General features: G+C 53.0%; 2 protein-coding genes across 2 annotated transcripts in view; both read right to left on the bottom strand.

Annotated features, from left to right (window-relative positions):
- TGM6 (transglutaminase 6) overlaps positions 1 to 3,786 on the bottom strand; it is a 32,999-nt gene extending 29,213 nt beyond the window's left edge. The window contains exon 1 of the mRNA XM_058679552.1: positions 3,698 to 3,786. Within this exon, the coding sequence (XP_058535535.1) occupies positions 3,698 to 3,704 (7 nt within the window). The 5' untranslated portion in view covers positions 3,705 to 3,786. The remainder of the gene's footprint in view (positions 1 to 3,697) is intronic.
- Positions 3,787 to 22,994: 19,208 nt separating this feature from the next.
- TGM3 (transglutaminase 3) overlaps positions 22,995 to 26,082 on the bottom strand; it is a 30,036-nt gene continuing 26,948 nt past the window's right edge. The window contains exons 12-13 of the mRNA XM_058679895.1: positions 23,529 to 23,662; positions 22,995 to 23,178 (exon numbers count right to left, since the gene is read on the bottom strand). Coding sequence (XP_058535878.1) covers positions 23,031 to 23,178; positions 23,529 to 23,662 — 282 coding nt within the window. The 3' untranslated portion in view covers positions 22,995 to 23,030. The remainder of the gene's footprint in view (positions 23,179 to 23,528; positions 23,663 to 26,082) is intronic.

The raw sequence follows: 26,082 nt of genomic DNA, 5'->3' as shown, positions 1-26,082 counted from the left end.
TCTGGGGGCATCAACATTGTTATCGCAGGTGAGCAGGAGAGGGAGGGCTGAGTCAGAGCTATCATCATCCCAACCACAGAGATCGCCTCTCTCTCTGCCCAGGGTCAGTTTCCTGGCTGAATTCTTGGGGGGTGCATCTCCATGGCCCCCCTGGTCACACACCTCTGAGAGGCAGCTTGTCCTGCCTGGGCTATGGGGTCTGGCCTCTCGTTTATTTTCCTCTCTCTGGTCTCTCTCTCTCACTCCCACAGAACACACCACCTCTCATGCAGAGAGGGGTCGAGGACACGCCTACCCACTGCCTCCAGTCTTACAACTCCACGCTGGACCTGCGGCCCAGGAGCCCCCCCATACCACCCCACCCGGTGTCCATGTGACTCAGCCCCGGACGCCGTGGCTAGGGTGGTGTGAGGGACCCCACCCCCACCAGCAGCGCAGTCTCCTGTCCTGACCGCTGCGGAGGGGTCAGGACTCTAAGGGGGGGGGAAACACATTGCCATTCTGCAGGTGTCAGGTCAACTCGGCCCTCACTACAGGGAGGCTGAGGGGCGCGGGGGAGAGGGAGAAGCCGCACACATGCGCAGGAGGGTTTGTAGCCTCGCGATCGGAGGGACCAGTGCCACCTGCCTACACACGTGTCTCTCCAATTCTGCTCTGTTAAACGGCGGCCTCTGCACCAGCCCCACCCCAAATGGGAGCAGGGATGCTGGGTTCTGGTTGCTCATCCACTTGTCCTGTGCGCTGCCGGCCCTGGACTGTGTACTCCCTGTAGGCAGGGCATGGGTGCGCCCTGCACGGTCTGCTGGGGCCTGGCGCAGGACTCAGAGCACAGCGGACACTCAGTGAAGACCAACTGGATGAAGCAATCCACCTCCCAGGCATCCTTACTCACTGGCATGCCAAGCCCACCCACCCCACAATGAATCAGTCTCTCCCGATTTCCTTCCTCCCACTAAGGCTTCCTGGACACAGGGAAACGGCTTCCTCAGCCTCAGCCTCCACCTTCCTTGCTATAAAATGGCCCAGGAATATCTTCCCAGTCTGGACCATCTGTGCTCTGCTCAGTATGTGCCCTGAATTGCCCCAGCCCCTCCCCCCCCCGGGGGCATGCTGACATGAGGAGGAGCCCCTGGGCCGTCCCCTGACCTTGAGGATACCCAGAGCAGCTTGCCAGCCCTGGGCCCAGGCCCTGTGGTGGATTCCCACCAGGCCAAGGGAGAGCAGGACAGGGAAGGAACTGCCACCTCCCCCAGCACCCTCCACCCTCACCCCTGCAGCTCCACTGCCCTCTCCACTCCTTTCCTCCCTTCCTGCACAGTGAGCAAGAAGGAGCTTGACTTCAGATGGAGACAGTGCCCGGACAGGCTCTGCCCCTGCGTGGCTTTGTGCCCTGGACCAGTGGGTAACTCTGAAGCCCAGCACCCTGCTGTGGACAAGGCAGAATCGGCCCTACTTCCCTGCACCGTGAGGGTTCCCTGAGCCCGTTTGTTCACTAGGAGGCACTTGAGCCAGGACCTGGGTGCCCAAAGGATGTGTTCTTGACTGTGTTTTGTCACCACCTGTGTCTACTTGGGACTTCTTGGCTGCCCTCCCGAGGTCCTGCCAGGGAGTGCCTGCCAGAACCACCTATTGTGAATCACTCAATGGGTCTCTGGCGTTCAGATTCCCTTCCTGGCCTGGAGCCCGGTACCTCGTGGGGCGTGGGGCTCAGCCCAGCCCAGCCAGCATTGCTGAGGCCAGCAGCATCTCCCGCTGTTGGACTCGTTGTAATCATTTTTTAATGGGGCCCATTATGACCTTCTCCTTGGTACGTATCGCAGGCACCTGACTGCCAGAACAAAGGAATCAACCAGGGACCTTCCTGGTGCCGCTGCCCAGTTCTCTTCCCACCAGCAAACTGACATCTAATTGGTTCATCCACAGAGTGCGGTAGACGCGAACACTTGCTCTGGGGAGCCCAAGAAGCCAGGAGGGAGCAGGTGTGTGGCACAGCAGTCGTGACATCACTTGGGATGCTGAGTTTGAGCCCTGGCTTCACTCCTGGTTTCGGTCGTGCACACCCTTAAAGGCAGCAGGTGACGGATGGCTCAGTTATTTGGGTTCCTGCCACACATGTGGGAGATGCAGTTCTGTGCTCCTGGCTTCAGCCTGGCCCAGCTCTGGTCATTTGTTGTGGGTATTTGGGGAGTGAACCAACAGATGGAATAGCTCCATCTCTCATCAAATAAAAAAAAATGAAACCTGGGCCCAGTGCCATAGCCTAGTGGCTAAATCCTCATCTTGCATACTCTGGGATCCCATATGGGCACCAGTTTGTATCCCGGAGGCCCTGTTTCCCATCCGGATCCCTGCTTGTGGCCTGGGAAAGCAGTCAAGGATGGCCTAAAGCTTTGCGACCCTGCACCCACATGTGGGAGACCTGGAGAAAATTCCTGGCTCCAGGCTTCGGAATGGCTCAGCTTTGGCCAATGCGGCCACTCGGGGAGTGAATCAGCAGATGAAAGATCTTCCTCTCTGTCTCTCCTCCTCTTTGTATATCTGACTTTCCAATATAAATAAATGCATCTTTTTAAAAAATGAAAGCTAAAAATTTAAAGACAATAATTACGAGGAGGACCCAGTAGAGCTGGGGAGGTTGAATTCAATTCCATGATCCATATGTGTGCTGAGTGCCTCCTCCACCTGCCCCCCTTAACCTCTCACAGGGTCAGGGGCAGGGGCTATCACCCTGCCAGTCAAAGGCCTGGCAGCGGGACTCCCATGCAGACCGCGAGCCTTGCCTGGCACTGTCATCATCCCCCGAGTGCCTAGGGAAGAAGGAGCATCTCCAGGAGCCCTGAGAAGCAGGTCCTGGAGGAAGCCCCTACGTGACAGTCAGTCGTGAAAACTGCCGCAATGCGGCAAGCTGGTGGTCAGGGCCATCCTCAGGGGACAGACCCCTCCCAGGAGTGCCCGAGGAAGGACTGTGAAAGGTTGAGACTCCACAAGGAAATAGAAACACCTTGCTTTGAAAGCCAACAACACAGAGAGTTGATTCATGCCACTGTCACGTGGCGCTGAGCCGTGGAGGAGAGCAGGTGTCCAATGAGAAACACCCCTGGCAGAGCAGTGAGTGTGGGAGCCCTGGTTCTGCCTCCCACCCCGCCCTGCATCTAACAGGCAGAGGCCACGGGGACGCGTTTTCAGAGCCGCCAATCTGGGAGGCTCCGCCTGAAGGGAGGCCTCTGTCAGTTTGAAGCAGGCCTGCAAGCACATGTACATTCCAACCCCCATTTCACAGATGAGAAAACAGAGGCACCAAGGCAAATCCTCCAGCTTAAGGTCGTGGAGCTCATGTTACCTGGGGCCTAGCTGCACTTGCCATCAAGAGCCAAAGATGGAAATTAGGAGAGGAGCCCGCGGTCCCCAGCTGTGCCGAGAAATAGCTCTGTATTCCCCTCAGAGGCATACGGTGAGTGGGGAAGATTTGAGTTTTGTTCTTGCCAGTATACCCCTGCCTTCTCTGGTGCATCACGGAACAAGGCAGGAGGCTGGCAGTCTTGCTGGGTGGAGGGGGGCAGGCCTCTGTTTACTTGTGAGTTCCAGGGAGTCATTCACGGGCTAACTCAGAGGCACTCTGTTTCCCGAGGACCCTGTCACAACCCTCTCCTACCCTACAGTGCCCCCCACTCCTGCCCCAACAGCTCTGCCCACTCACCCGCCATGCACCAGCCCCTGGGCCGTCTCGCTTCCTTTGCACCGCACAGTGGAGTTTGAAGTGTCAGGGCAGCCGGCCAGCCTGACAATATTAAGGAAAACCTTAGACACTCCCAGGTAGGGGAGCCGGAACTCAGCCAAGGAGGCGTGGCCCTCTCCAGCCCAGCGGGGACACCTGTGAGGTGCAGAATTGCCCCGTAATTGTCTTGGGTTGCACCTCAAAGATGTCCAGTGTGGGCGTGCTAGCCCAGGGGCTTTGCGAGTGCAGAGTGGAGAGCTGGTTGGATGGGGTTGGTGGAGGTGAGAGGAGAGCTTGGGTTATACGCAGCGCTGGCATCCCTGAGGGGAGAGGGAGGCCCCGTTGCCAGCTCCTGCAGGTGGCACTAGAGCTGGCAATGCTGCATGTAGTGTGGTCTGCTGCTGCCTCTTTCCCTCCTGGGTAAAAGAGAAAAGCTAGACCGTGGTCCTCTCTGTCACGCAGACAGCCACTGAGATACGGGGCCCTGCCCTCTCACGGGAACATGCCCTCCCTCTCCATGGCACAACCGCCACTACTGCCCCACATACAGGCACCTACAGAATCACCTTTGACCGGGTCCTGAACTTCAGAGGAATAAACATTGGCGTCCCCTCCCCCCAGGCCCAAGTTTGAAGACCAGATACCCCTGCTCCACCGATCCCCGTTCACTCTTCAACACCCCCATAGATCTGCAGGTCTCCTCATGCCTCGGTCACAGGAGGATGGAGAGCCTCCCTGGGTGGGACTGCTCAGGGGGTCACAGGTCGGAAGTGGAGGCAGCGTGACTCTCCTGTCCCTCCCTTAAGGGTCAGTGCTCACTCTTGCTGCCGTCTCTTCTGGTTTGCAGTTGGTCCATGCTTGCAAGTGCCGCCGTGGGACTCCTGTGCATTGTGGGAGCATGCAGGTGGTAGGCTGCTGTGCCTCTGCCTGGGGTGGGGGGCTGCTCCTCCCAGGGGAAGAGACCCTCCCCTGGCTTCCCATGCTGCCCTCTAACCTTTGGGCATCTGAGGGTCTTCCTAATCACAAGCGAACTGCTCCGATGACATTGACCCATACTCCTGCAGACATGTAAAGAAGAAAGAGGGGGCCAGGTCTCTGTTTCAATGGCAAGGTGAGTGGGCCTGACTTTGCGAGCTGGCTCTAGGTGGCTCCAGCTTAGAGACCTGGCAGCCAGGGGCACCTAGGGGCACCCTGCAGCCCTGGGTACATGGTCTCTTTTCTCTCCTGAAATTTGGGAGTCCCCATATGCAAATGGGAGGGACTGGATTAAATCAGTCTCCATGGCCATTCTTTTTTTTTTTTTCTTTATTTGGAAAGTCGGATATACAGAGAGGAGGAGAGACAGAGAGGAAGATCTTCCGTCCGATGATTCACTCCCCAAGTGGCCACAATGGCAGGAGCTGAGCTGATCCGAAGCCAGGAGCCAGGAGTTTTCTTCAGGTTGCATATGTGGGTGCAGGATCCCAAGGCTTTGGGCTGTCCTCAACTGCTTTCCCAGGCCACAAGCAGGGAACTGGATGGGAAGTGGGGCCGCCAGGGTATGGACTGGTACCCATATGGGATCCCTGTGCGTGCAAGGCAAGGACCCCAACCACTAGGCTACTGTGCTGGGCCCATAACCAGTCTAACTGAAAGTCTCAGGTTGTGGGCTCCAAGACCCTTGAACTGGCAGCCTCTGAAGTCCTCTGGGCCGGTGAATTCAAGGTAACTTTGTTTCCATGGCAGCTGGTGGGAAGTCTCACTTTGCTGGAGCTCTGGGGGGCTCTGCTGTGGCAGGCTGGGTGTGGGTTGAGTGGCAGAGGAAGGGGAAGAAGGAGGAAGGAGTAGAGGGTGGGGACGGGACAGGAGGGTGTGTGCCCATACCATGGGATGGCATCGCTCCCTGGGCTTGCCCAGGCATCCAGCAAAGGGCACACAAACCCTGGAGTGCTTGCTATGGCCGGGCTTCCAGTGGAAAGTGGAGAGGAGGTCAAGTTCTGCAGCTCTGATGCAAGGCAAACACATCTAATGGGCGCTTGGCAGGCCTGCACAGCCTTGTAATTACCGAATTACCAAAGTCTGGCACTGGCCCCAGGGAGCCTCTGCCCAGAAGCCCTGCAGCCGTCACTCCCCCTGCCCCCCCGCCCCCCAGCTGCCAGGCTCCGCCCTACTAATGACAGTGTCCAGCAGAGCCCTTTGATCTCTCATCTTGGGGCTCCCAGAAGCTGGGGCTGTCAGAATCACAGCATTCCCCAGCCCCAATCAGGCTCACCCTGAGACTTGTGCTAGCAACTCGGCTGGCGATGGAGCCCTGGGCACTGGGATCTCTCAGCTAGGTGACTGTGTGGCTCTGGGGACATCACTTACCTTCTCTGGGCCCCTCAGTACCCTCACTGTTAAAAAAAAAAAAAAAAAAAAGAGTGTGAGCCAGCTTTCTAAATCTCCAGGCCAGAATTAGCTGGCAGCAGTCTGAGCTGGGAGCGCTGCTCAGAATCACCCCCACCAGCATCAATACCTGGCAGGTGGAATGCCTCACAAATGAAAGTGTGTGTTTGTGGAAGGATCAGAAACTTTCAGAGCAGTTTAATGGCTCTGTGGGCCATAAAGATAATATATCATCGCACAGGAAACCCAAGCAGTATTGAAAAAGCAGAAAGCGCAGCACCTGTTGCTGCAAACTGTGGACACATACTTGAATAAAAGGAGCAGGACCCCACGCTGTCAGGTACCCCTCTCTTTCACTCAGTCACATACTGGGCTTCCTTTTCAATCACGGAAATACGCGATTAGATGCACCTTGTGACTAGCCCTGACTTTCGCACTACTGTGTCGTGTAGGCTAATCATTTCAAAATGGGTAGGACTTTATGTTGTTTCTGGAGTTCTGCCATTCTAAATAAATAGAATTTTTTTTAAAAAAAGGCTAATTTATTTGAGAGAGAGGAGAGAGAGAGTCTTTCATCTATTGGGTCTCTCTCCATATGGCTACAATGGCCAGAGCTGACCCAAGCTGAAGCCAGGAGCCAGGAACTCCATCTGTGTCTCTTACATAGGTGACAGGGCTCCAAGGACTTGGCCACCATGTGCTGCCTCCCAGGCACGTTAGCGAGAAGCTGGCTTGGAAGTGGAGCAACTGGGACTCAAACCAGCAAGTCCACATGGGATGTGAGTATCCCCATTGGCGAATCACCTTGCTGTGGTACAATGCCTGCCCCCGTGCGTTTATGTGAGCTTTTCTGATGGAAAGGTTTCTGAGACGCAAGATTGTTGACGTATGTACACCTGCTCTTCGAGGTACACATGGGATTTACTACATAGGCACACACGTGTTCACAGCTGTATGTATTCTTTACTGCTCCATAAGTTGTAACAATGAAGAGTAAAAAACTCCATGTCTTTTTTTTTAAGATTTACTTATTTTTATTGGAAAGGCAGATAAACAGAGAGAAGGAGAGACAGAGAGGAAGATCTTCCGATCGCTGATTAACTCCCCAAGTGGCTGAAATGGCCAGAGCTGAACTGATCCAAAGCCAGGAGTCAGGAGCTTCTTCTGGGTCTCCCATGCAGGTGCAAGGATGGTCCCAAGGCATTGGGCCATGCTTGTCTGCTTTCCCAGGCCACAAGCAAGGAGCTGGAAGGAAAGTGGAGCAGCCAGGACATGAACGGGCGCCAGTATGGGATCCCGGTGCGTGCAAGGTGAGGACTTTGGCCACTAGGCTACCGTGTTGGGCCCATAAAAACTTCATGTCTTGATCAGTGAATTCACCCAGGCAGGGAAGTCCTGGGCAGCCCTTTAAGGGAGAGGAAGGGGCAGGTAGCTCCAGGTCTGGGGACCTAGGCATGTGGGAGGCAGGGCTGGAGACCCATGAGGATGAATCCTTGGGCAGGGCCACAGATTCACCTGTGGGGGATGGACAGGAGCCCAGATTCTTGAGCCCTCTCTGGACTCTTCTTCCCAGAATCTGCCCTTTCGCAGTCCTCAGGTGTTGTGGGCACAGGTTACTTCTCTCCAGTAGGGCACTTCAGGGGAGAGCCAGGTCCCTCCCACCTGCTCACCCTTTGGAGAGAATTTTTAGAACAACTTTCAAGGTTGTTTTTTTTTTTTCCTCTTTTCCTCTCATTCTCTTGAGAGTACAAAGTGGAATGTTCCGGACTCTATGGAATATGGCATTCAAAACATAAACTGCAAAAACCTCAGCTGCTCTGATGGAAAGGTTTCTGTTCCATTATGTCTCTGTTTAGTTAAAAAAAAAATTACAGAAAAACCAACCAAGGCAATAAAATGAAGAAAACTGTAAAGCAATGCCATCCTTTCTAACCCTGTGATCTTGCTTTTGGAAAGCACAGTAGTTACTTTTCCTAAATATATGCTAATTGTGTTAAGGTACAATGGGTTGATTTGTTTGTAGAGGAATGAATGATCGAATACTTGGTGAGTTTCCCAGTGTTAATTTCCACATCACGGATGAGGCTCACAGACACAAATGCTACTGGGGCTTCATGGGGATTTTTTTTAGGGTGTAAAGGGGTCCCGAGATCAGACGTGGTCTAGAATTTACTTCCCTTTCCCTAGGAGTCTCATGGACAGACCCAAATGACAGGGGAGCGTGCCCGAGGTAGGGCAGCTGAACTCTGCTTGGCAGGAACAGCCCCATTTCCAGGGCCCCAGGGCTCCAGCAGTCACAGGCCTGCAGGTGGATTCAGCATGTTAGGGGTAGGCTGGCCCCAGAGGCATGGGTGCTGCCGCGGGCATCCTCCTCCGTCACCTCAGGAACTCACCCTCACGGGACAGTGAGTCAGAAGGACCCTGGCTGGGCCAGGTGGGAGGCTGCCCGCAGGCCCCTGTGCCCTCTGGGCCTCTGTCCGCCCAGCTGGAAAATGGAAGGTGAAACAGCTTCCTCCCACCCCTGGGCAGTCATCGGACAGCTAATAAAAGACTGACAAGCTCCAGCTCATCTGGGCATCATTCAGTCTTCACAGTAATGATCTTGGTGGGTGAGTGAGGCCTCCAGAGTTCACACCCTCCCCACCCCCCCCCGGGAAGGAGGCGCTGGCCCAACCTGAAGATGAGGGCTCTTGGTCCACAGTCAGCTGACCTTGTTCTGACCTGCTATGTGCAGGCTGGAAAGCTGTGGGGTGAGCTGAAGGAGAGGGGGTGGTCTCCTCCCATCCCGATGTCCAGGGTAGCCCTGCTCATCGTCCATCTGTCAAACATCATGGGGACCCCTCCCCCAACGGTTGGGAAAGCTGCCAAGAAGCTCAGAGCTGACCTTGGTTTTGCTTGTGAATGCTCAGGGGTCACCTCACTCAGGACCCTCTCATTCATTCATTCACCCGGAACTGGGCCGTCACTGGTTGAAACTACCCAGACTGGAATTATCTGAGCAGTGGTGTTTCTGCTGGGAGCCAGTAGGAACAGGCCTCATAAAGATTAGGTTGGAGCTTAAAACAGAAATGAAGGAAACATTAAAGTCCTACTTTCTTTACCCTTTTGAGAAAGTGCTGTGATTACCATTCACTGTGCGCTTGCTTTGGGTCACGTGCTGCTCCCATTGGCTCCTCACATAACGACTGGGCACCAGGGCTGAGGCCCAGGAAGGGCACATGTAGCCCTCACGCCTCAAAACTCAACCTGTAGTCAAAACTTGAACTTATCCTGAATGTAGCCCTGCAGGCATGTGGTGGCAGCCTAACTGTATAGCATCATTAACCTCCTTTTCAAGTGGCCCCGTGTCTTCTGCGGCTGCTGTTGTTGGCACAGCTGGGAGGTGTGGAGCCTGTTGTGCTGGAGCAGTTATCCCTTGGCTCAAGTTCTGCATTCATCCTTCCAATCACCGAACTTATCTGTGTTGCTTCTAGATGTTCACGGAGGGCAGGCTTTTAGCCTGACAGTTAAGACGTCTGCCTCTTATACTTGAGGCTCTGGGTTCGAGTCCCAGCTCTGCTCCCGACTCCAGCCTCCTGATGAATGCAGCCCTTGAGAGGCAGTGGTAAGGGCTTCTTGGGTCCCTGCCACCCACCTGAGAGACCTGACTTTGGTCTTGGCCCATCCTTGGCTCTTGTGAGCATTAGAGGAGTGAATCAGTGGGTGGGAAATCTGTCTCTACAAATAATAAATTTTAAAAAGTGTTTGAGGAAAAAATAAACTAAAATACTAAGCTGACTTTTGTTACAAAAACATTTAAATATATGCAAAGAAGCATCAGAAGGTTCGTGGAAAATGCACGTTATCAAGAAACTATGCCTTGGATTTTGAAGCTGTGTATTAACTCCTGCCCCTGGCAAGGCGACAAGGGCACTACCCTTAACCTTCAAGGAGCTTGTGATCCACAAGAAGGAAAACAAAGGTGGAAAATAATGACAATAACACATGGGGGACAGAGGAGTCCTAAGAAATGCTTTAACCCCAGAGCCGGGAGAGGGAGGCCAGCGAAAGCTTCCTGGGAAATAGGATATGAATGATTTCATTCTGCCTGCAAGATGATGTTCTTCCTGTGAATTTGAAGCATCTTCTCATTAACCACAAATGGAATCCACTGGGGGAAAAACACTCCAACAATCTCTATACCAATCTTCCCTGACCCTGAACGTTCTTTAGACCTTTAAGAGAATGAAAAAGGAAGGAAAAAAAATGAAACAGATGTGAGATGGGGCCGCCACAGTGGCCGTGCCTCTGCCTGTGGAGCTGGCATCCTGTATGGGCACCAGCTCGTGTCCTGTCTATTTCACTTCTGATACAGCTCCCTACTTATGGCCTGGGGAAGCAGCAGGGAAAGGTTCAAGTACTTGGGATCCTGCACCCACTTGGGAGACCTGGAAGAAGTTCCTGGCTCCTGGCTTCAGATGGGCTCAGCTCTGGCCATTGAGGCCATTTGGGAAGTGAATCAGCGGATGGAAGATCTTTGTCTCTCCTCCCTGTAAATCTGCTTTTAAAATAAGAATAAAATAAATTTTAAAATTAAAAAAAAAAAAAATAAAGAAGACACTTCTGGCTCTGACTGTGGCCAGCCAGGACCAGGGGTTCTTCTCAGCCCAGTGACACCAGGAAGCCACATGGGAGTGACACCCTCAGCGACACAGTGGCCCCGCTGCTGGCAGCCTTGCAAACCAGACACTTTCCAAACCCCACCAAAATGGCAGGAAAGTCCCAGTGCTTCTTAGCATGCAGGGTGACTAGGTGTTCTGGAACAGCTAGAAGGGAGGTCTTTGAGTACTACCAACACCAAGAAAGGAAATATGTCTGGGTGATGAAATGCTTGTCACTCTGACTTGGCAATCGCACATTGAATTCAGGCACCACAGCTGAGCACCCCCCACAGCACGAACAGTGTCTCTGAAGCTATCGTCGATCAACTACACATTTAGGAAGAGCTGGTATGGAAGAAGCCTACATGCACAGGCTGGAAGATTCAGAGAGAGAGAACAACAAGACTTTGAAAGATGGAAAGCAGAGAAAAGGATGGCAAAGAAATAGCCAGGTCTAAGCACAATGATTCCTGATGGCAAGGAGAAATGCAGGCAACAAATAGAAGCGAGGCAGGAAGTGGGTGTTGAAGCCTGTGTCTCCAGCAGAGTGCCTGGGGCCAATTCCCAGCTCTAGTTGCCTGCAGGTGCAGAGCCCTGGAGGCAGTAATGATGACTCAAGGAACTGGATCAATGTCACCCAATTGGGAGACCCAGGCTGAGCTCCTGGCTCTTGGCTTCAATCTGCTCCAGCTCTGGCCATTGTGGTCATTTGGGGAGTGAACCAGTACATGGAAGGTCTCCTCTCCTCTCCTCTCCTCTCCTCTCCTCTCCTCTCCTCTCCTCTCCTCTCCTCTCCTCTCCTCTCCTCTCCTCTCCTCTCCTCTCCTCTCCTCTTAGCTATTCTAAAGATTTATTTTGATTTGAAAGATAGAGTCACTGAGAGGAGAGAGAGAATTATCTGTCACTGATTCACTCCCCAAATGGCCTCAATGGCTGGAGTCTGAGGCCAGGAACCAAGAGCTTCTTCCAGGTCTCCCACATGGGTGCAGGATCCCAAGGACCTGAGCCATCCTCGACTGCTTTCCCAGGCTACAAGCAGGGAGCTGGATGGGAAGTGGTGCAGCCAGGACACAAACCAGGACCCATGTGGGACACTGGCACCACATGCAGAAGCTTAGCTTGCTACACCAAGGTGTTGGCCCTTAGTTATTTATTTATCCATTTTATAAAAGATTTATTATTGGAAGATATCTCACAACATAGAAAAAGGAGAAAGCCAGGTACAAAGAGGTAAGGAACAGGAGTTCCAGCATAGAAAAAATGTGAATAATTCGGGAATAATTCCAATGGGAATTTTGAAGAAAGTGTAGCCAGCCCAGGCACAGCAGGAGGAAAGATGGTAAGAAAGTTCCTCTGGGGGCTAATGGGTAGAAGCCCTGGTGGGTTTCAGTTTTCAGAGGCCCTTCCAGGGAGGGTGAATCGGTTGTTGCTGAGACAGGAGTGGGTGTTTGGAAAACTGAGCAGGTGGAGAGCCTGGAGTTGCAGCCGACACAAAGTCTGCAGGATGGAAAGCTCAACATAGCTCCGCTTGTGGCCTGGGGTGAGTGATCTCCCCATAGTGCTCGGAGCCAAGTGAGGGCAGAAGAGTGAGGTAGATGGGGCGCTGTACTTGGGCATGGGGCCCAAGGGGCTACAGAGAGAGCAAACCCTCGTGTCACAAAACCCTAGTTGGAAGACGCTGCTTCATGTCAAGAAACAACCTTGACTTTCCTTAATGTATATCATTTAGAGACCATTGAAAGAACTGAGAACTGTAGTATCTATCTAGTAATTTGGCCTAACAAACTCCTGTACATTTATTGGCTTAAAACAACATCTGTGAAAAACAGTGGTGGTGCCTCCTAAGTTAAGCCCATGCGTTACCACGTGACTTAGGAGTTTCGCTTCAGGTGCACGTTCAAAATAATGAAAACAGGGACTCAGCCAAGTACATGTCCCCGCATGTCCATGGCAGCACTGTGTCCAGCAGCTGGCAGGCAGAAGCTGTCCATGTGTCCATTATTGGATGGATGAATGACCAAAGTGAGGGTTGTTCACAAAAGGAGGTGTTCTCTAGCCCTAAGTCAGAATAAAACATTGATTCAGGCAGCAGCATCGATAAATCTGGAAGACACTGAAGTGAAAGAAGTCCAACCCAAGGCTGTGTAAGGTGTGAGACATTCAGTCCATGAACCGTGGGGACAGCGTGTGGTGGCTGCGGGGAGCTGAGGGAGGGGAGCAGGTGGTGGTGATGACTGGGAGGGGTTGCTCAACCCCACAGGTGCTCAATGGTGGGGAATCCTTTGCTTTGACTTGGCTAATGTTACGTTCTGTGAATTTCACCTCAATAAACATGAGATGATGTCATCTGATTGCACAGTATCATTGTGGGTTAGTGTGCACCGCAGTCCATGAACCTGACCAAAAACCGACCACAAGGCGGAATCACCGAGGCCAGCCCATTCATTTCTTCACTTCAGCTCTCATAAAAACTGGAGTTGTACACTCCCTTAAAAAAAAAAAAAAGAAACCCTTAATAATGAAGCAAAGGGCATGATAATTAGTTGCTTTTGAAATAAGTAAAACAAGTAAAATTAAAATAATAAATAAAATTAAAACAAAAAATTGCCATGCCAAACTCTGTCTCTGAAATGAAATTTAAAACTTCAGATTTTTGTTGTCCAGCTATAGGGTAACATTGGCTCCTCATGCATTACGGTGATTTTATACCATCTATTTGTGGTGAAATCAGGTTCTTTGTCATCGTCTGCATTCCATATCCATCTGGTGATCCCTGTCTCATCCATAGTTTTTGTTTTGCTTATTGGAAAGACAGATTTACAGAGAAGAGAGACAGATCTTCCATCTGCTGGTTCACTTCCCAAGTGGCTGCAGTGGCCAAGGCTGAGCTGATCCAAAACCAGGAGCCAGAAACCTCTTCTGGGTCTCCCATGTGGGTGCAGGATCCCAAGGCTTTGGACCCTCCTCGACTGCTTTCCCAGACCACAAGTAGGGAGTTGGATAAGTGGAGCAGCGGGGACATGAACCAGGACCCAGATGGGATCCTGGTGCATGCAAGGTGAGGATGTAGCCATTACGCCAGGACCTCTCCAGCAGTTTTTTTTTTTTTTTTTAAAGATTTTATTATTATTGGAAAGCCGAATATACAGAGAGGAGGAGAGACAGAGAGGAAGATCTTCCATCCGATGTTTCACTCCCCAAGTGAGCCGCAACGGGCCGGTGCGCGCCGATCCGAAGCTGGGAACCAGGAACCTCTTCCAGGTCTCCCACGCGGGTGCAGTGTCCCAATGCATTGGGCCGTCCTCAACTGCTTTCCCAAGCCACAAGCAGGGAGCTGGATGGGAAGTGGAGCTGCCGGGATTAGAACCGGCGCCCATATGGGATCCCGGGGCCTTCAAGGCGAGGACTTTAGCCGCTAGGCCACGCCGCCGGGCCCTCCAGAAGTTTTTTTAAGCATTCCTACATTATGGTCTTCTTTGTGCTGTGGCGTTCTGTGACTTTGACGAGTGGAGAGTGACAAAGGAGACATTTAGATATGTAAATATTCTGGCTATGAAACTGATCAGACACAGGCAGGTGAGGGTTTATTTATGGACACTGCCTGCTCTTCCACTGGTCTGTCTCTTGCTCCCTAAGGCACTCTGCTTTGACTGTTGTTGTTTTGCAGTAAATTCAAACAACTCAGCAGGAAAAGGAAAGAGGCTCAGCAATGTATCTTACTGCCTTACACTTAGCAGTGTGGCTAGCCTTACCACTGCTCTGTGTTTCCTCATTGGACTGCTGTCTTCATGTCCTTTCATTCCAGTGAAGAACTGCCTGGTGCCTCTCACAGGGCCAGCTAGCCAGAGGATGACTCTGGGTGTCTTTTGGAACGTCTGTCTCTTTCACTGTGAAGGGTGGTGTTGGGGGATGGAGGGTTCTTAAATGGCAGGCTCTCTCTTTCAGGGTTTTGAATAGGTCACCTTACTGATGGTTGGCTTCACATCTACTGATGGAAGTCACCTTCTAATCTCATCAACAATCCCTGGCTTGTAAAGAATGACTTTTCTGTCCCTTTCAAGTCTTAGTTTTCCCACGATTTGGCTCTGACATGCTTCTGTGTGCGTCTGGTAGGGGCGAAGTGTCTTGGACTTCCACCTGATTGGCAAAGTTTTCATTCTTTGCTTCTTCAGATAGTCTTCCTGTTGCTATTCCTCTCTCGTCGCCTTCTCCAACTTTCTTTTCAGGTTCATATTTCTTACTCTTTTTATCTTCCTGTTCCACCAACTGGATCCCCTTAGCTGGCTTCGCTTCAAATTCATGGACTCCCTCTTCTGCTTTCTGAAGCCTCCGGCCAAGCAGCCCCTCTAGCAAAATTTTCACTTCACTTACATGAGAAGTTACTGAATTTTTCAACACCAGTGGGACTGAGAAGTCCTTACGCTTTTTAACTCCGGAATTTCTGCTTGGGTTTTGTTCATATCTTTCCTCCCTGTGTTTGATACTCTGTAAGACTATCATCCGCTTGCTTTCTTTTGATTTGTTTTTCAGACGTGTTTATCTTAGTTCTTTGAAAATATGTGCAGTATCTGAGTTCAAATATTTTATTTGGTCCAATTTCTGATCTCCTTGGGGACCATTTTTATTAAATGCTTGGATGGGATATATTTGCCTTCCATGTCTCTCTCTCTCTCTCTCTCTCTCTCTCTCTCTGTCTCTTTGCCGAAAGCAGGGCATTTCAGGTCATAGAACAAATCAACTCCAGCAACAAGAGGTCTCCCCTGTGCTCAGCCGTCTGGTTGTTTTTGTTTCTGTTGTCATCACTTTTGCTGTTGGCTTAGTGATGGTTAAAGATGGGTTGGAAATTGCCTTTCACTTTCTTTAATTATTACTTATTTTTTTCTTTTTTTTTTTTGTTTTATAATTTTTTCCCTTACACTTTCTTACATTCTTTTCCCCTTTGCTGTGTGTGTGTGTAAGAGGGACACCTCAGTGCTCAGGCACTTTTACAACTCAGCCCTTGCCTTCACTTCCTACTTGCCTAGGTTCTGAAGGTCAGCCCAAGGTCGGATCTTGGGGCTCCTGACACTGTACAGAGCCCCAGTGTGACACAGCCTCCAAGATTTTCGGGAATGTGGCACATCTTTTGGCCAACCTGGCAGCACTGCCTCCGGCTTGCGTACAAATCACTAGTGGCTAGGGCTCCGCAGCCCTAGGGGCAGCAGATAAGGATAGTGCCCTGGGAGGCGGAGCTTTCCTGCTGGGGCCTCTGGGACCCCCCAGGCTGCTGGCTCAGAGAACAGAGATGATTGTGAGGCCTCTGGCTATCCAGGAGACCCCAAGGAGGGCCAAGGAGGGAAATGGAGAACAAGAATTCCGAAGTGCAGGTGGGAGGAAAGATGCTGTCAGGGACCAGTGACAATTCCAGGCACGAGTGACAGAAGAGACAGAGGGAACCGGCGTGTTTGATACACATCTGTCTTCTCGCCAACCGCCTTCCCTCCCCTCCGCTCCCGCTGGATTGGCACATGCGTTATTAACAAGTTTCTCAGGGGGTTTTAATGCACCTGCTAGGGCGTAGGTTCTCACTTGGGACTGTACATTGAAGCTGCGGGTTTCCGTCCTGCCATTGGCAGGTTCCAGTTTAGATCGCCCTCTGCTGGTTTTTGGTAAGATTGCTGCAGGCTGCCCCCAAACCTCATCCTTGGATTCCCCATCCTGGTTACTCAAGGCTCAGCTCTAGTCTGTCCCTGGGATACTGCGGAAGATCTTCTCTGGGAAGCCCCTCCTTGCAACACTATTGTTCGTGTATTGTGCGCGCGAGGAAACTGAAGCACGAGGAGCTGCAGTCGCGTTCTGCATGTCATGCCGGCCCTGCCATGAACATCATTACTGTTTGCACTGCCGCTGTGCTCTGGGACTGTGAGCAGCCTGACGCCAAGGACAACTCTTGGTTCTGTGACTGGCAAAGTCAGGGCTCAGCGAGGGGTCCGAGCTTCTTAAGTGGGTTCTGTGAAAGCATGCATCGTTGTGGTTCTGGGCCAATGAGACAGGACTGGGCTGAGACCCCTGCTGTGGGTCCCACAGAAGTTTGGGGAAGCTCACTGCCGTGACCTGCACCCTCCCTCCCCCCTACTTCGCTTCAGCACATCCCATGGTCACCCCTGCAGCCCTCACTCCCTTTCCCTCTGAAATGGCTTCTTTTGACAACCACGGCTTCTGGCCACAAGGATCTTCAGGGCTTCTTCCCGACTGTGTCTAAAACGGGACAGTCTCACGGCAGTTGTGGCAGCCCAGTGCTGTCACAGAGGGCTTTGTTCCTGCGGCCCCTCAGCCACCCTGTGCCACTGCTGGCTGTTCCATGTGCTCACTTCTTCCTTGTCACAAATGGCTTCTGTGGATCCAGGCATCTTGGCCAGTGGTTACTTTCGCAGAGTTCGTAGCAGTGAGGGTATAGTCAATCACATGACCCAGGCTCCGCCAAGCAGTTGTTCTCATTAGGAATTTTCAACTTGATGTACGGAAAGGTGAATAGAAGCTCCATTTGGGGGACAGCAGTGATGGGGCTGCTGGCCGAGGTGGAGCCCCATGCCACGGGATTCTTCAGTCTTCTCACGCTGGTTGTGTGATGCGGTTGGGGCTGTGTGACCGATCACTCTTGCTCATGCCTGTTTTCTCAGCCGGTTTTCTCACTTGTCCAGTTGGTATGCGAGTTCTCTGAGATCCGCTCAGGACTTCCTCCTCTCCTTGGTCCTGCAGGTGGGTCTACCTGGTATGGCTCCAGTATTCCTTGGAGGGTTCCCCTGCTTGCTCCCTGATCCTGGGGAATGTGTCCTACCATGGCCCAGGACCAGGTCTGTACCTGTCACTTGGTGGCCATGATCACAGCTTGCCTGGATTTCACCCATTTGCGCACCTCCTTCTCTCACTCCCTGCTGGGCTACACCTCCGGGTACCACTGTGTTTCTGCATGGGTGGCATAATTCCTGGCCTGTGGTAGGGGTCCTCAAGGGTTACATGTATTTGGTGGTTTAACATTCCTTGTTATGGAAATCCATTGGAGAGGGCACCAGGAAAAGAAAACTCCATTTTTGAAAATAAGGGAAAGACTTTAATGGGGGGGTGGTTGGAATATTTTTATTTACCTGAAAGGCAGAGTTAGAGAGAGGAAGAGAGAGAGATCTATTTACTAGTTTATGCCACAAATGGCAATACAAGCCAAGACTGAACCAGGCAGGAACCTGGAACTGCTCTGTATCTCCCACCCGGGTGCCGAGGCTCAAGGATTCGGGCCATGCTCCGCTGCTTTCCCAGGTGCATTGGCGGGCAGCTGGATTGGAAGTGGAGCAGACAGTACTCCAATCAGTGCTAACTCCTGTAGACTCCTGTAGGTGGAGGCTTAACCTGATGTACCACAAGATTGGCCCCAGGAACCCTCGCCCCCCTCCCCTTTTTAAGATTTTTTTTATTTTTATTGGCAAGGCAATTACAGAGAGAAGGAGAGACAGAGAGAACGATCTACCAGCTGGTTCACTCCCCAAGTGGCTGCAATAGCCAGAGCTGAGCCGATCCGAAGCCAAGAGCCGTCCTTGAGTACTTTCCTAGGCCAAAAACAGGGAACTGGATGGGAAGTGGAACAGCTGGGACACAAACCCACACTCATGGAATTCTGACTCTTGCAAGGTGAGGATTTAGCCATTTAGCAATTGCACTGGGCCCTGACAGCTCTGCATTTAAACAGAATCATCAGGTTCCCCAGAAAACAGGCCTCAGCCAAGCGTAACAGAGAACAATAATAAACTAATGTGTGGAATAAAGGTGGTAATTGGCCATTAAACCTTGATGACCTTGATGGTCACAGGGCAACCGTTGATGACACGGGGAATTAGTCACCAGGCTGAAATGCACTGGGGCTCACAGTTTTGCTGTTGTGTGACAAACCACCCCTAGAATTAATGATGACAGATGCTCCCCATTGTCCTGGGCCAGGGTCTCAGGCAGAGCCCAGCGGGGCCCACAGCCTCCTGGTCCACACCACAGTCAATGGCTGTCAACTAAAATTCACAGAAAGCCCCTCATGGCCTCCCTGTGGCAGCTGGAATTTCTCTAAAACCCAAGGCAGAGCCTTGCATCCCAGCTCAGAAGCCTCCCAGGGTCCACCTTGTTCAGAATGGCCCAGTGGGGGCTTGCCGGACCCTGCCACCTCTCTGTCCTGGCCGCTGGTGGTCCTCACTGCACATCCTCCCTACTTGCTCCAGCAGTGCTCCACCTGCTTGCTCCTCATGGCTCGGGTTAGACTTCCACCTGCCGCTGGTGCCCGCCATGCCCAGCTGTTCCCCCACCCCTGTTCCAGCCTTGTACTTCGCAGTGTCTTGGCTGTCACAGGGATTCGCATAGTGGGTTTCTTGGATTACTCTGTGTCTTGTACCTCCCTCCACCTCCTTCTACCTTCACCTCAATACTGTCTCCTCCCATCCCCACAGCTCCTTTCTGATAAAGTCCCACAGCTGGGCCCCCACAGGGAATTGTGCATCATCGCTGGTGAATTGGAGAATTCTTGCTTACAGGGTTTAATAACACTGTGACATGGGAAAAGGGGTCACAACTTCTGGGATCAGGTGACCTGGATCAGGTCAAATACAAATATGCGAATCTTTCTGCAGGATTGTGGCCCCAACCCCAAAGATATCTCCTGGTTAAACCAGCGGAGGGGGGAGCACTTGATGATGTCATAAATGTCCCCTGTGGCCCAGATGGAAGGGCTCCCTAAAGAACTCACAAACACTGGGGAAGGCGTAATACAACATGACAACAGGCAGAAGGATTTTTTTTAAACTCTCTTGCTCTTTAAAGATTTATTTTATGTATCTGAAAGCAGAGTTAGAGAATGTTTTACTCACTGGTTCATTTCTCAAAACGTTTGCAACAGCCAGGGCTGGGCCAGGTCAGAGGAAGAAGTCAGGAGTGTAGGGTCCACAGGCAGCCCGGAGTGGCTGGAGCAGAAGCGGCTCATCAAGGACTTGAACAGGCACCCATAGGGAATGCTGGTGTTGCAAAGCATTGACTTCACGTGCTATACCATGGCACCGGTCCCCTTTTAATTCTCTTACATGCTTGGCTATTTACAGAATGTCATATTTTGATTAATGTGTGCAAAACATATTACATAAAATGTATATATGAATATACTTCAATTATTTCAGAGACAGAGAGAGAGAGAGAGAGAGAAATATATAACTCTACCCTCCCATCCCACCCCATCTGCCAGCTCACTCACTAAGTGCTTGTAGCAGAGCCAGGCCAAAAACCTGGAGTCAGGAGCTCCATCCAGGTCCCCCATGGGAGCAGCAGGAACTCAGCCAGCTGACCCTAAGCCTGCCTCCAATGGGGCTGCAATACCAGGAGGCTGGCGGGTGGGGTTGAGCCCAGGGACCCTGGCATGGTCACGCAGGCTTGGTGACCAGCGTCTTCACAGCTAGGCCACATACTCTGCCCGCACACATATCCTGTGTCCGAATATCTTTATTTTACATTTTTATTAGAGAGAAAGCTCATTTACCATGGGGTAGCTGTAAGGCTGAGTCCTCAGACACTCAAGCCATAAGAAGCAGTATAAAAAGAAGCGGGCCAGACTGAGCGATCTCGGGCTCAGGAGGAAGCCATGCTTTATTCTGTTTCCGGTGGGCCTCCCCGCCCCGTGACTGTGCTGAAGGCACAGGTACCTGCTGTTGCAGTCCCAGCCAAAGGAGGTCCCACGCCTCGTGGGAGGGTGACAGGGTTGTTGCACGGACCTTCCACGTCATTGTAGTTGATACAGTGCTCGTTACCCTTGGACTTCACACACGTGGCAGTGAACTGAGCTTGTCACAGCTCAGAACCTATCGCGGTGCATCAATCCTGTTTGCGGACATCTGCCCTGTGGCCTGGCAGCTGTGATGTGTAAGCAGATGATGGCATTGAGAGCTATGAGTGATCAGTTAGGGGTGGGAGGGTGGCTAGTATGAGAGCGAAGAATGGTGGGGGCCTGCGCATGGTGGCATTCACCTTCAAGGGTGGCTGGGAGGAGAGATGATATGATGATGTAGCCACTGCGCGGCTCTGGGCAGGCTCCAGCTTGGATGCAGCTGTCCCAACCTGGCTTTCCAAGGAATGTGGGGGAGGGACTGACCTGGAGCCCAGAGCTCAATCAGGGAAGAAAGAGGCAGTTCCTGGGACCAGGGACACTGGAGGCCTCATTAATGACCCTTGTTCGCCTTGGAGTGAGAGCCAATTACTAAGCAGGTGCAGGCAGGGCCTGGAGGAGACATCAGAGACCCGGCCAGGGCCAGTGCTATGGCAGAGCCGCACTCCCGAGTTCCTGCCTCACTGACCTCCTGCCTCTTTACATACCCGATGGCATTTATCATGGGACACATTGGCTGCCTAACACGTGAGCAGGTACAAGGGCCAGGCTGCCCGTCTGGAACCCTGTCCTGCCACTTACGGCCTTCCTGGTGATCTCGGCGACCCTTTGGGTCTCAGCTCCTCACCTGCCAAGTGTGGCTAGCAGGTATCCAGTTTTCCTCCTCCCCAACTCTAGGCAGATTGGCAGGAATGAACAAACCTAGGGAGAGCTTGGAGCAGAGACCGGCCCGGGCAGAGATTAGCACACCCTCAGGGGATTAAGGGGAGCTCAGCTGTCCCAATGGGCCACGTCATTCATTCACTGCTGTGACGAGGTCCTGGATATTTGTGAATGTCTCATGCATACCAGATGCCGAGTGTGCAAACAGCATGAGTTGGTGCGTGTGGCAGGAAAGCCAGGGGCCCTGTTTGGGGACATACGGTTGAAGTCCACCACTGAAGGCAGAGCAAGCTGTGGCTGGCAGGGATGGCACCCGATCTCCTGTCTTAAAGGGAGGCATGTGGAGGGACCTGATGTGGTAGCCTAGCAGCTTAAGTCCTCGCCTTAAATGCATCGGGATCCCATATGGGCACTGGCTTATATCCCAGCAGCTCCACTTCCCATCCAGCTCCCAGCTTGTGGCCTGGGAAAGCAGCTGAGGACGGCCCAAAGCCTTGGGACTCTGCATCTGTGTGGGAAACCCAGAAGAGGCTCTAGGATCCTGGCTTCAGGTTGGCTCAGCTCCAGCTGTTGCGGCCGCTTGGGGAGTGAATCAGTGTACGAAAGATCTTTCTGTCTCTCCTCTCTGTGTATCTGACTTTGCAATAAAAATAAATAGGTCTTTTTTTTTTTTTTAAAGGGAGGCACATGGGGCCAGCACTGCTATGTAGTGGGTTAAGCCACTTCCTGCAGTAGCAGCGTCCCATGTAGCTGCTGGTTTGAATCCCAGCTGTTCTGTTTCCAATCCAGCTCCCTGCTAATGCACCCGGGAAAGGAACAGATGATGCCCCTGCCACCCATGTAGGAGACCCAGAAGAAGCTCCTGGCTCTGGCCTGGCTCAGTTTCAGCTTTTGGGGAGTGAAACCAGCAAATGAAAGATTTTGCTCTCTCTTTCTGTAACAGTGCTTTTCAAATACATATTTAAAAAAGCAAAGTGCACATGGCACAGGGAGAGCAAAGGCCAAGCCTCTTAGGGACCGTCTACAAGCTCCAGCAGCATTCTGCCACCCCATCGCTCAGAGGTTTGGAGACAGGCCCTAAGTAGCTTTGCCTGGCCATGCCTAGGATGGGTGCATACAAGTTCTCTCCCAAATCATCTCGTATTCAGAAATCCTCCTAGAGTGGCCTGAAACCTCGCTCTCCTTTGCACCTAGAACTGCACAGAAAGGGCCTGCTCCCACAAACTCAGAACACATGGCCTCAGCCATGTACCCGCCCCCGTCCCTCTCCTCCACCTCCGCAGTCGAAACAGGCTGGGCTGTGTGACAACGCTGGACAACTGGACAATGTTTATTTCAAATATGAAGATGTGAATGCCACAGCAGCTGACTGATGGACCACCCCTGCCCCCAAGGTGGTCCGAGGGCAGAGTAGCAAGGTCCCGGTGTGGGCTGGGGCTCAGCACACAGTCCAGACTGCTTTCCCCCACACCCACATGGAGAGTCTCTGGAGCAGGTGCCCCGGGGTCCTGCAACATGGGTGGGCTCCTGAGGTCTGAGCTGGGCCACGGGGCTCACTGAGCAGGCCGCCAGCAGGGTGCCAGAGTTATGTGCAAAAGTGGTCGAGTCACAGGCCAGGGTGGATCCAGCCCTCCTGTTAACTGAAGACTGGAGGTTCCCGCCCAGCAGGCATGGGGGATGGAGTGGGTTTCTGAGGCTGAACGGACCACAGGAGCAGGTGCACGCTGTTCCTGAGTCAGTGTGGGGGAAGGGCTGCCAGGGCCCCGCTTCACTCGGCCACGTCGATGGACAGCATGGCCTTGATGGCTGGGAACTTGTTGCAGGAGAAGTCAGCCAGTAGCTGCTTGGTGCCACTCCGGGTGGGCAGGATTTCGAAACGGACCCGGGATCGCTCCTTGGGGCGCAAGGTGGGGACCCTGTTGCGGAAGGGCATGGGTCAGAGGGGATGTGAGATGAGACGTACACCCGGGGTAGCACGGGCTTTTGGGGGAAGCTCCCTTCTCCAGTTTCCCCAGCAGCATCTTTGGGTCACCATCCCCTCCAGCCGCGGGATGTTCCATTGGGGAGGGAGGGGAGCATGGATCTCCTGATTCCCCTAATCAGGTCTTACTAAAGCCCTACGGGTCAGCCCTGGGCTCCAGTGAACTGGGGCTTCCTAAACCAAATGCGAAAGCAATAGATTCTCCAGTTCCAAATCTCCCCAGAGAATAAAGGAGCCTTCCCAGCCTTTTGTCCCCTCCGCCACGCTCACAGGCCGGGGACTCACTCGATCTTGAGGTTGCCCAGCAGTAGGCCGCTGCCCTCCACCATAAGCACACAATCCTTCACGGGCTCATCCAGGGGGTTAGAGAAGAGCATCTGTACATTCACGGGCTTCTGCACCTGTGCCTGGTCCAGCACCTGTGGGGAGGGGAAGAGGGGTTTAGGATCCAGATGCTCAGCCCCTGGCCAGCCCTAGATGATGGCTGGGCAGGACAAACTGGGCACGCTGGAGGGGAGGGCGGTTGGCTGAGCCCTCCTGAATGCTAGATGGCCTCCCAGCATCCCTACTGGGGCTCTTGGGGCATCACCCTTGGCCCCACAATGTGGACAGGAACTTAGAGAAGGACCCCAGGGCTTCCCTGAACCCTGAAGGACAATGTCTGTTCCCTGGGACAGCTCAGGTTGGCCATAGCCTCCTGGAGGCTGGAGGACGCTTCCTGGTGAAGTGAATTTCCCCTTCCTGGAGCCTGCCTCCTAAGGAGGCCCCTTGGATGTGATGGTTGTGACCAGAAGCCACCCAGGTCTGCTCAGAACCTGGCTCACAGCTGCAGCAGCTCCTTCCCTTTCTATCACAGAACAGGTCTGTGCCCCCCTTGCTCCGAGCATCCTGGCCACACCATCCCCCATCAACACCGGCTGCTGGTAACATCCTTCTGGGGCCCGCAGGGTTCCTGAGCGCCCTGCTGTGGTCTGGGCAGACCTCCAGCTCTGCACTGTCCTGGACCAAGGCTGCCGCACTTCCACCAGGATCCAGTCCTGACTCCAGACAGACAAGCAGTCCCTCTGGGCCTCAATTCTCCCCCAACCCCAGCAGACAAAGGGGGGATGATCCCCCTCCCCTCCAGGGAAGACCATGGAGGGGGCAAAGAGTGCAGCTGCACGGCTGGTACATCTTCTCCATCCTTATAAGGACCACTGGAGGTGGCTGGGCTTGCTGCTTTGGTTTTTCTGTGTCTTGTTCTGAATCTCCAGAGCCGCCATTTTACAGCGACAAGGATGAGCGTCAATGGCTTGGGAATGTCATGTGCGGGAAGTGGCAAGACCCAGCTGGCTCCACAGCCTTTGCTGTCCCTCAGCAGCCCCACAATGCCTACCAGTAATTTGAGAATAACTGAGACTCCTGAGGGCCCCTGGCACACCATCATTCCCCCCACGGAACCCATCCAAGTGCAAGGTGTAATTCAGAGTGAAACACACTCTTGGGCTGCTTGGATATACCAAGCTACCCGCGAGATGCTGAATTGCAGATTCTCATTGGCTTTACCGTTTCTTTCGTCACTGCTGTCAACAGCTCCCCTTTGCTGACCAATTCTGTGTCAACAGCAGAAAACGTGAGCCAGCAGGGACAGGGGTCTGGTGGCCACAGGGCGTGGGTCAGCAATGGAAAGGACTTCACCCGTTGGAACCGACCAATGCTCTGATTCCCATCTGTCCATCAGTACCAATGCCCCAGGCATTATCCTTCCATAGAGCTCAGGGCTGGTGCCTGCACTCCGAGTGCACCCCATGGAGACCAGAGAGCCATGGTTGTCTGGAGGTGCAAGCAGAGGGGAAGGTGTGTCCAGGAGGGAAGGTTGGTGCCTCTGGAACAGGACTGGAGAGAAAGTGCTGCACTTTCAGCCTGTTGTGTCCTGATTGCCTGTCGACAGCTGTTATGTGGAAGATGAAGCAGGCTTGAGATGGAACCCCAGAAGACAGCGCAGGCAAGCAGCAGATAGGCAAGCCAGAGAATGTAAAGGGAAGTAACTGGGTTCCTTCCAATACCAAGCAGAATGTTTCCACAGCTGAACTGGCTGCTCCCCAGTCTCAGGAGCTGGGAGGGGAAGCTGTTGGCCCCTGGTATCTGTAGAAATGGGAGTGTTTTTGTTTGTTTGGTTGGTTGAGGCAGCTTGGCAGGGAAGAGTGCAAATCCAGGACTGATGGCACTGTTCCTAGTCTGTCCCGCAGGGGTCACTGTGTCCGTTTTTACAAACATGGATTAGCTCCTAAAATACCCTGCCCCTGGGAGCCAGCAATGGGTCCTGAGTGCGGGTGGACATGCCCTCAGGAAGGGGGCCTCATCCAAATGATGGCATAAATGAAGGCAGTGCCCTTCTGGGGCCCTAGAGCCCTTGAGCACCTTGCTATGGTCTGGGCAGGCCTTCAGCTCTGCGCTGCCCTGGACGAAGGCTGCTGCGCTTCTGCCATAGCCAAGCAGCTGGCCCTGCTTTGGGACCAGGGAGCCAGTGCCTGGGTGGCCACACGGGGGAAGCAGTGAGGATGAGTGGTTCTGAACCTGCCCTCTTCACTCCCTTCTCCTCCGAGGTGCCCCACCTTTTATCTGGGCTCCACCCTTCTTCAGCGGTGGCTCTCAGCAGGTGCCTTATCTGTCTCTGTTGCTCCAACTCCATCACAGGGATATTTAGGACATTTCCTTGGCGATCCATCCACAAGTTTCCTCTGTCATTTCTGACGCCCCTCCAGATCACTGGTCCCTGGCTGTACTTCCTGAGAAACCTTCAGTCCTCTCCCTACAGGCACTGTGCCTGACTGGTCGCTGGACTGTAAATGGGCTCTCA

Source organism: Ochotona princeps, chromosome 22 (assembly GCF_030435755.1).
Source record: "Ochotona princeps isolate mOchPri1 chromosome 22, mOchPri1.hap1, whole genome shotgun sequence".
NCBI classification, from domain to species: Eukaryota; Metazoa; Chordata; class Mammalia; order Lagomorpha; family Ochotonidae; genus Ochotona; species Ochotona princeps.
This window is presented reverse-complemented; position numbering and strand designations above follow the sequence as displayed.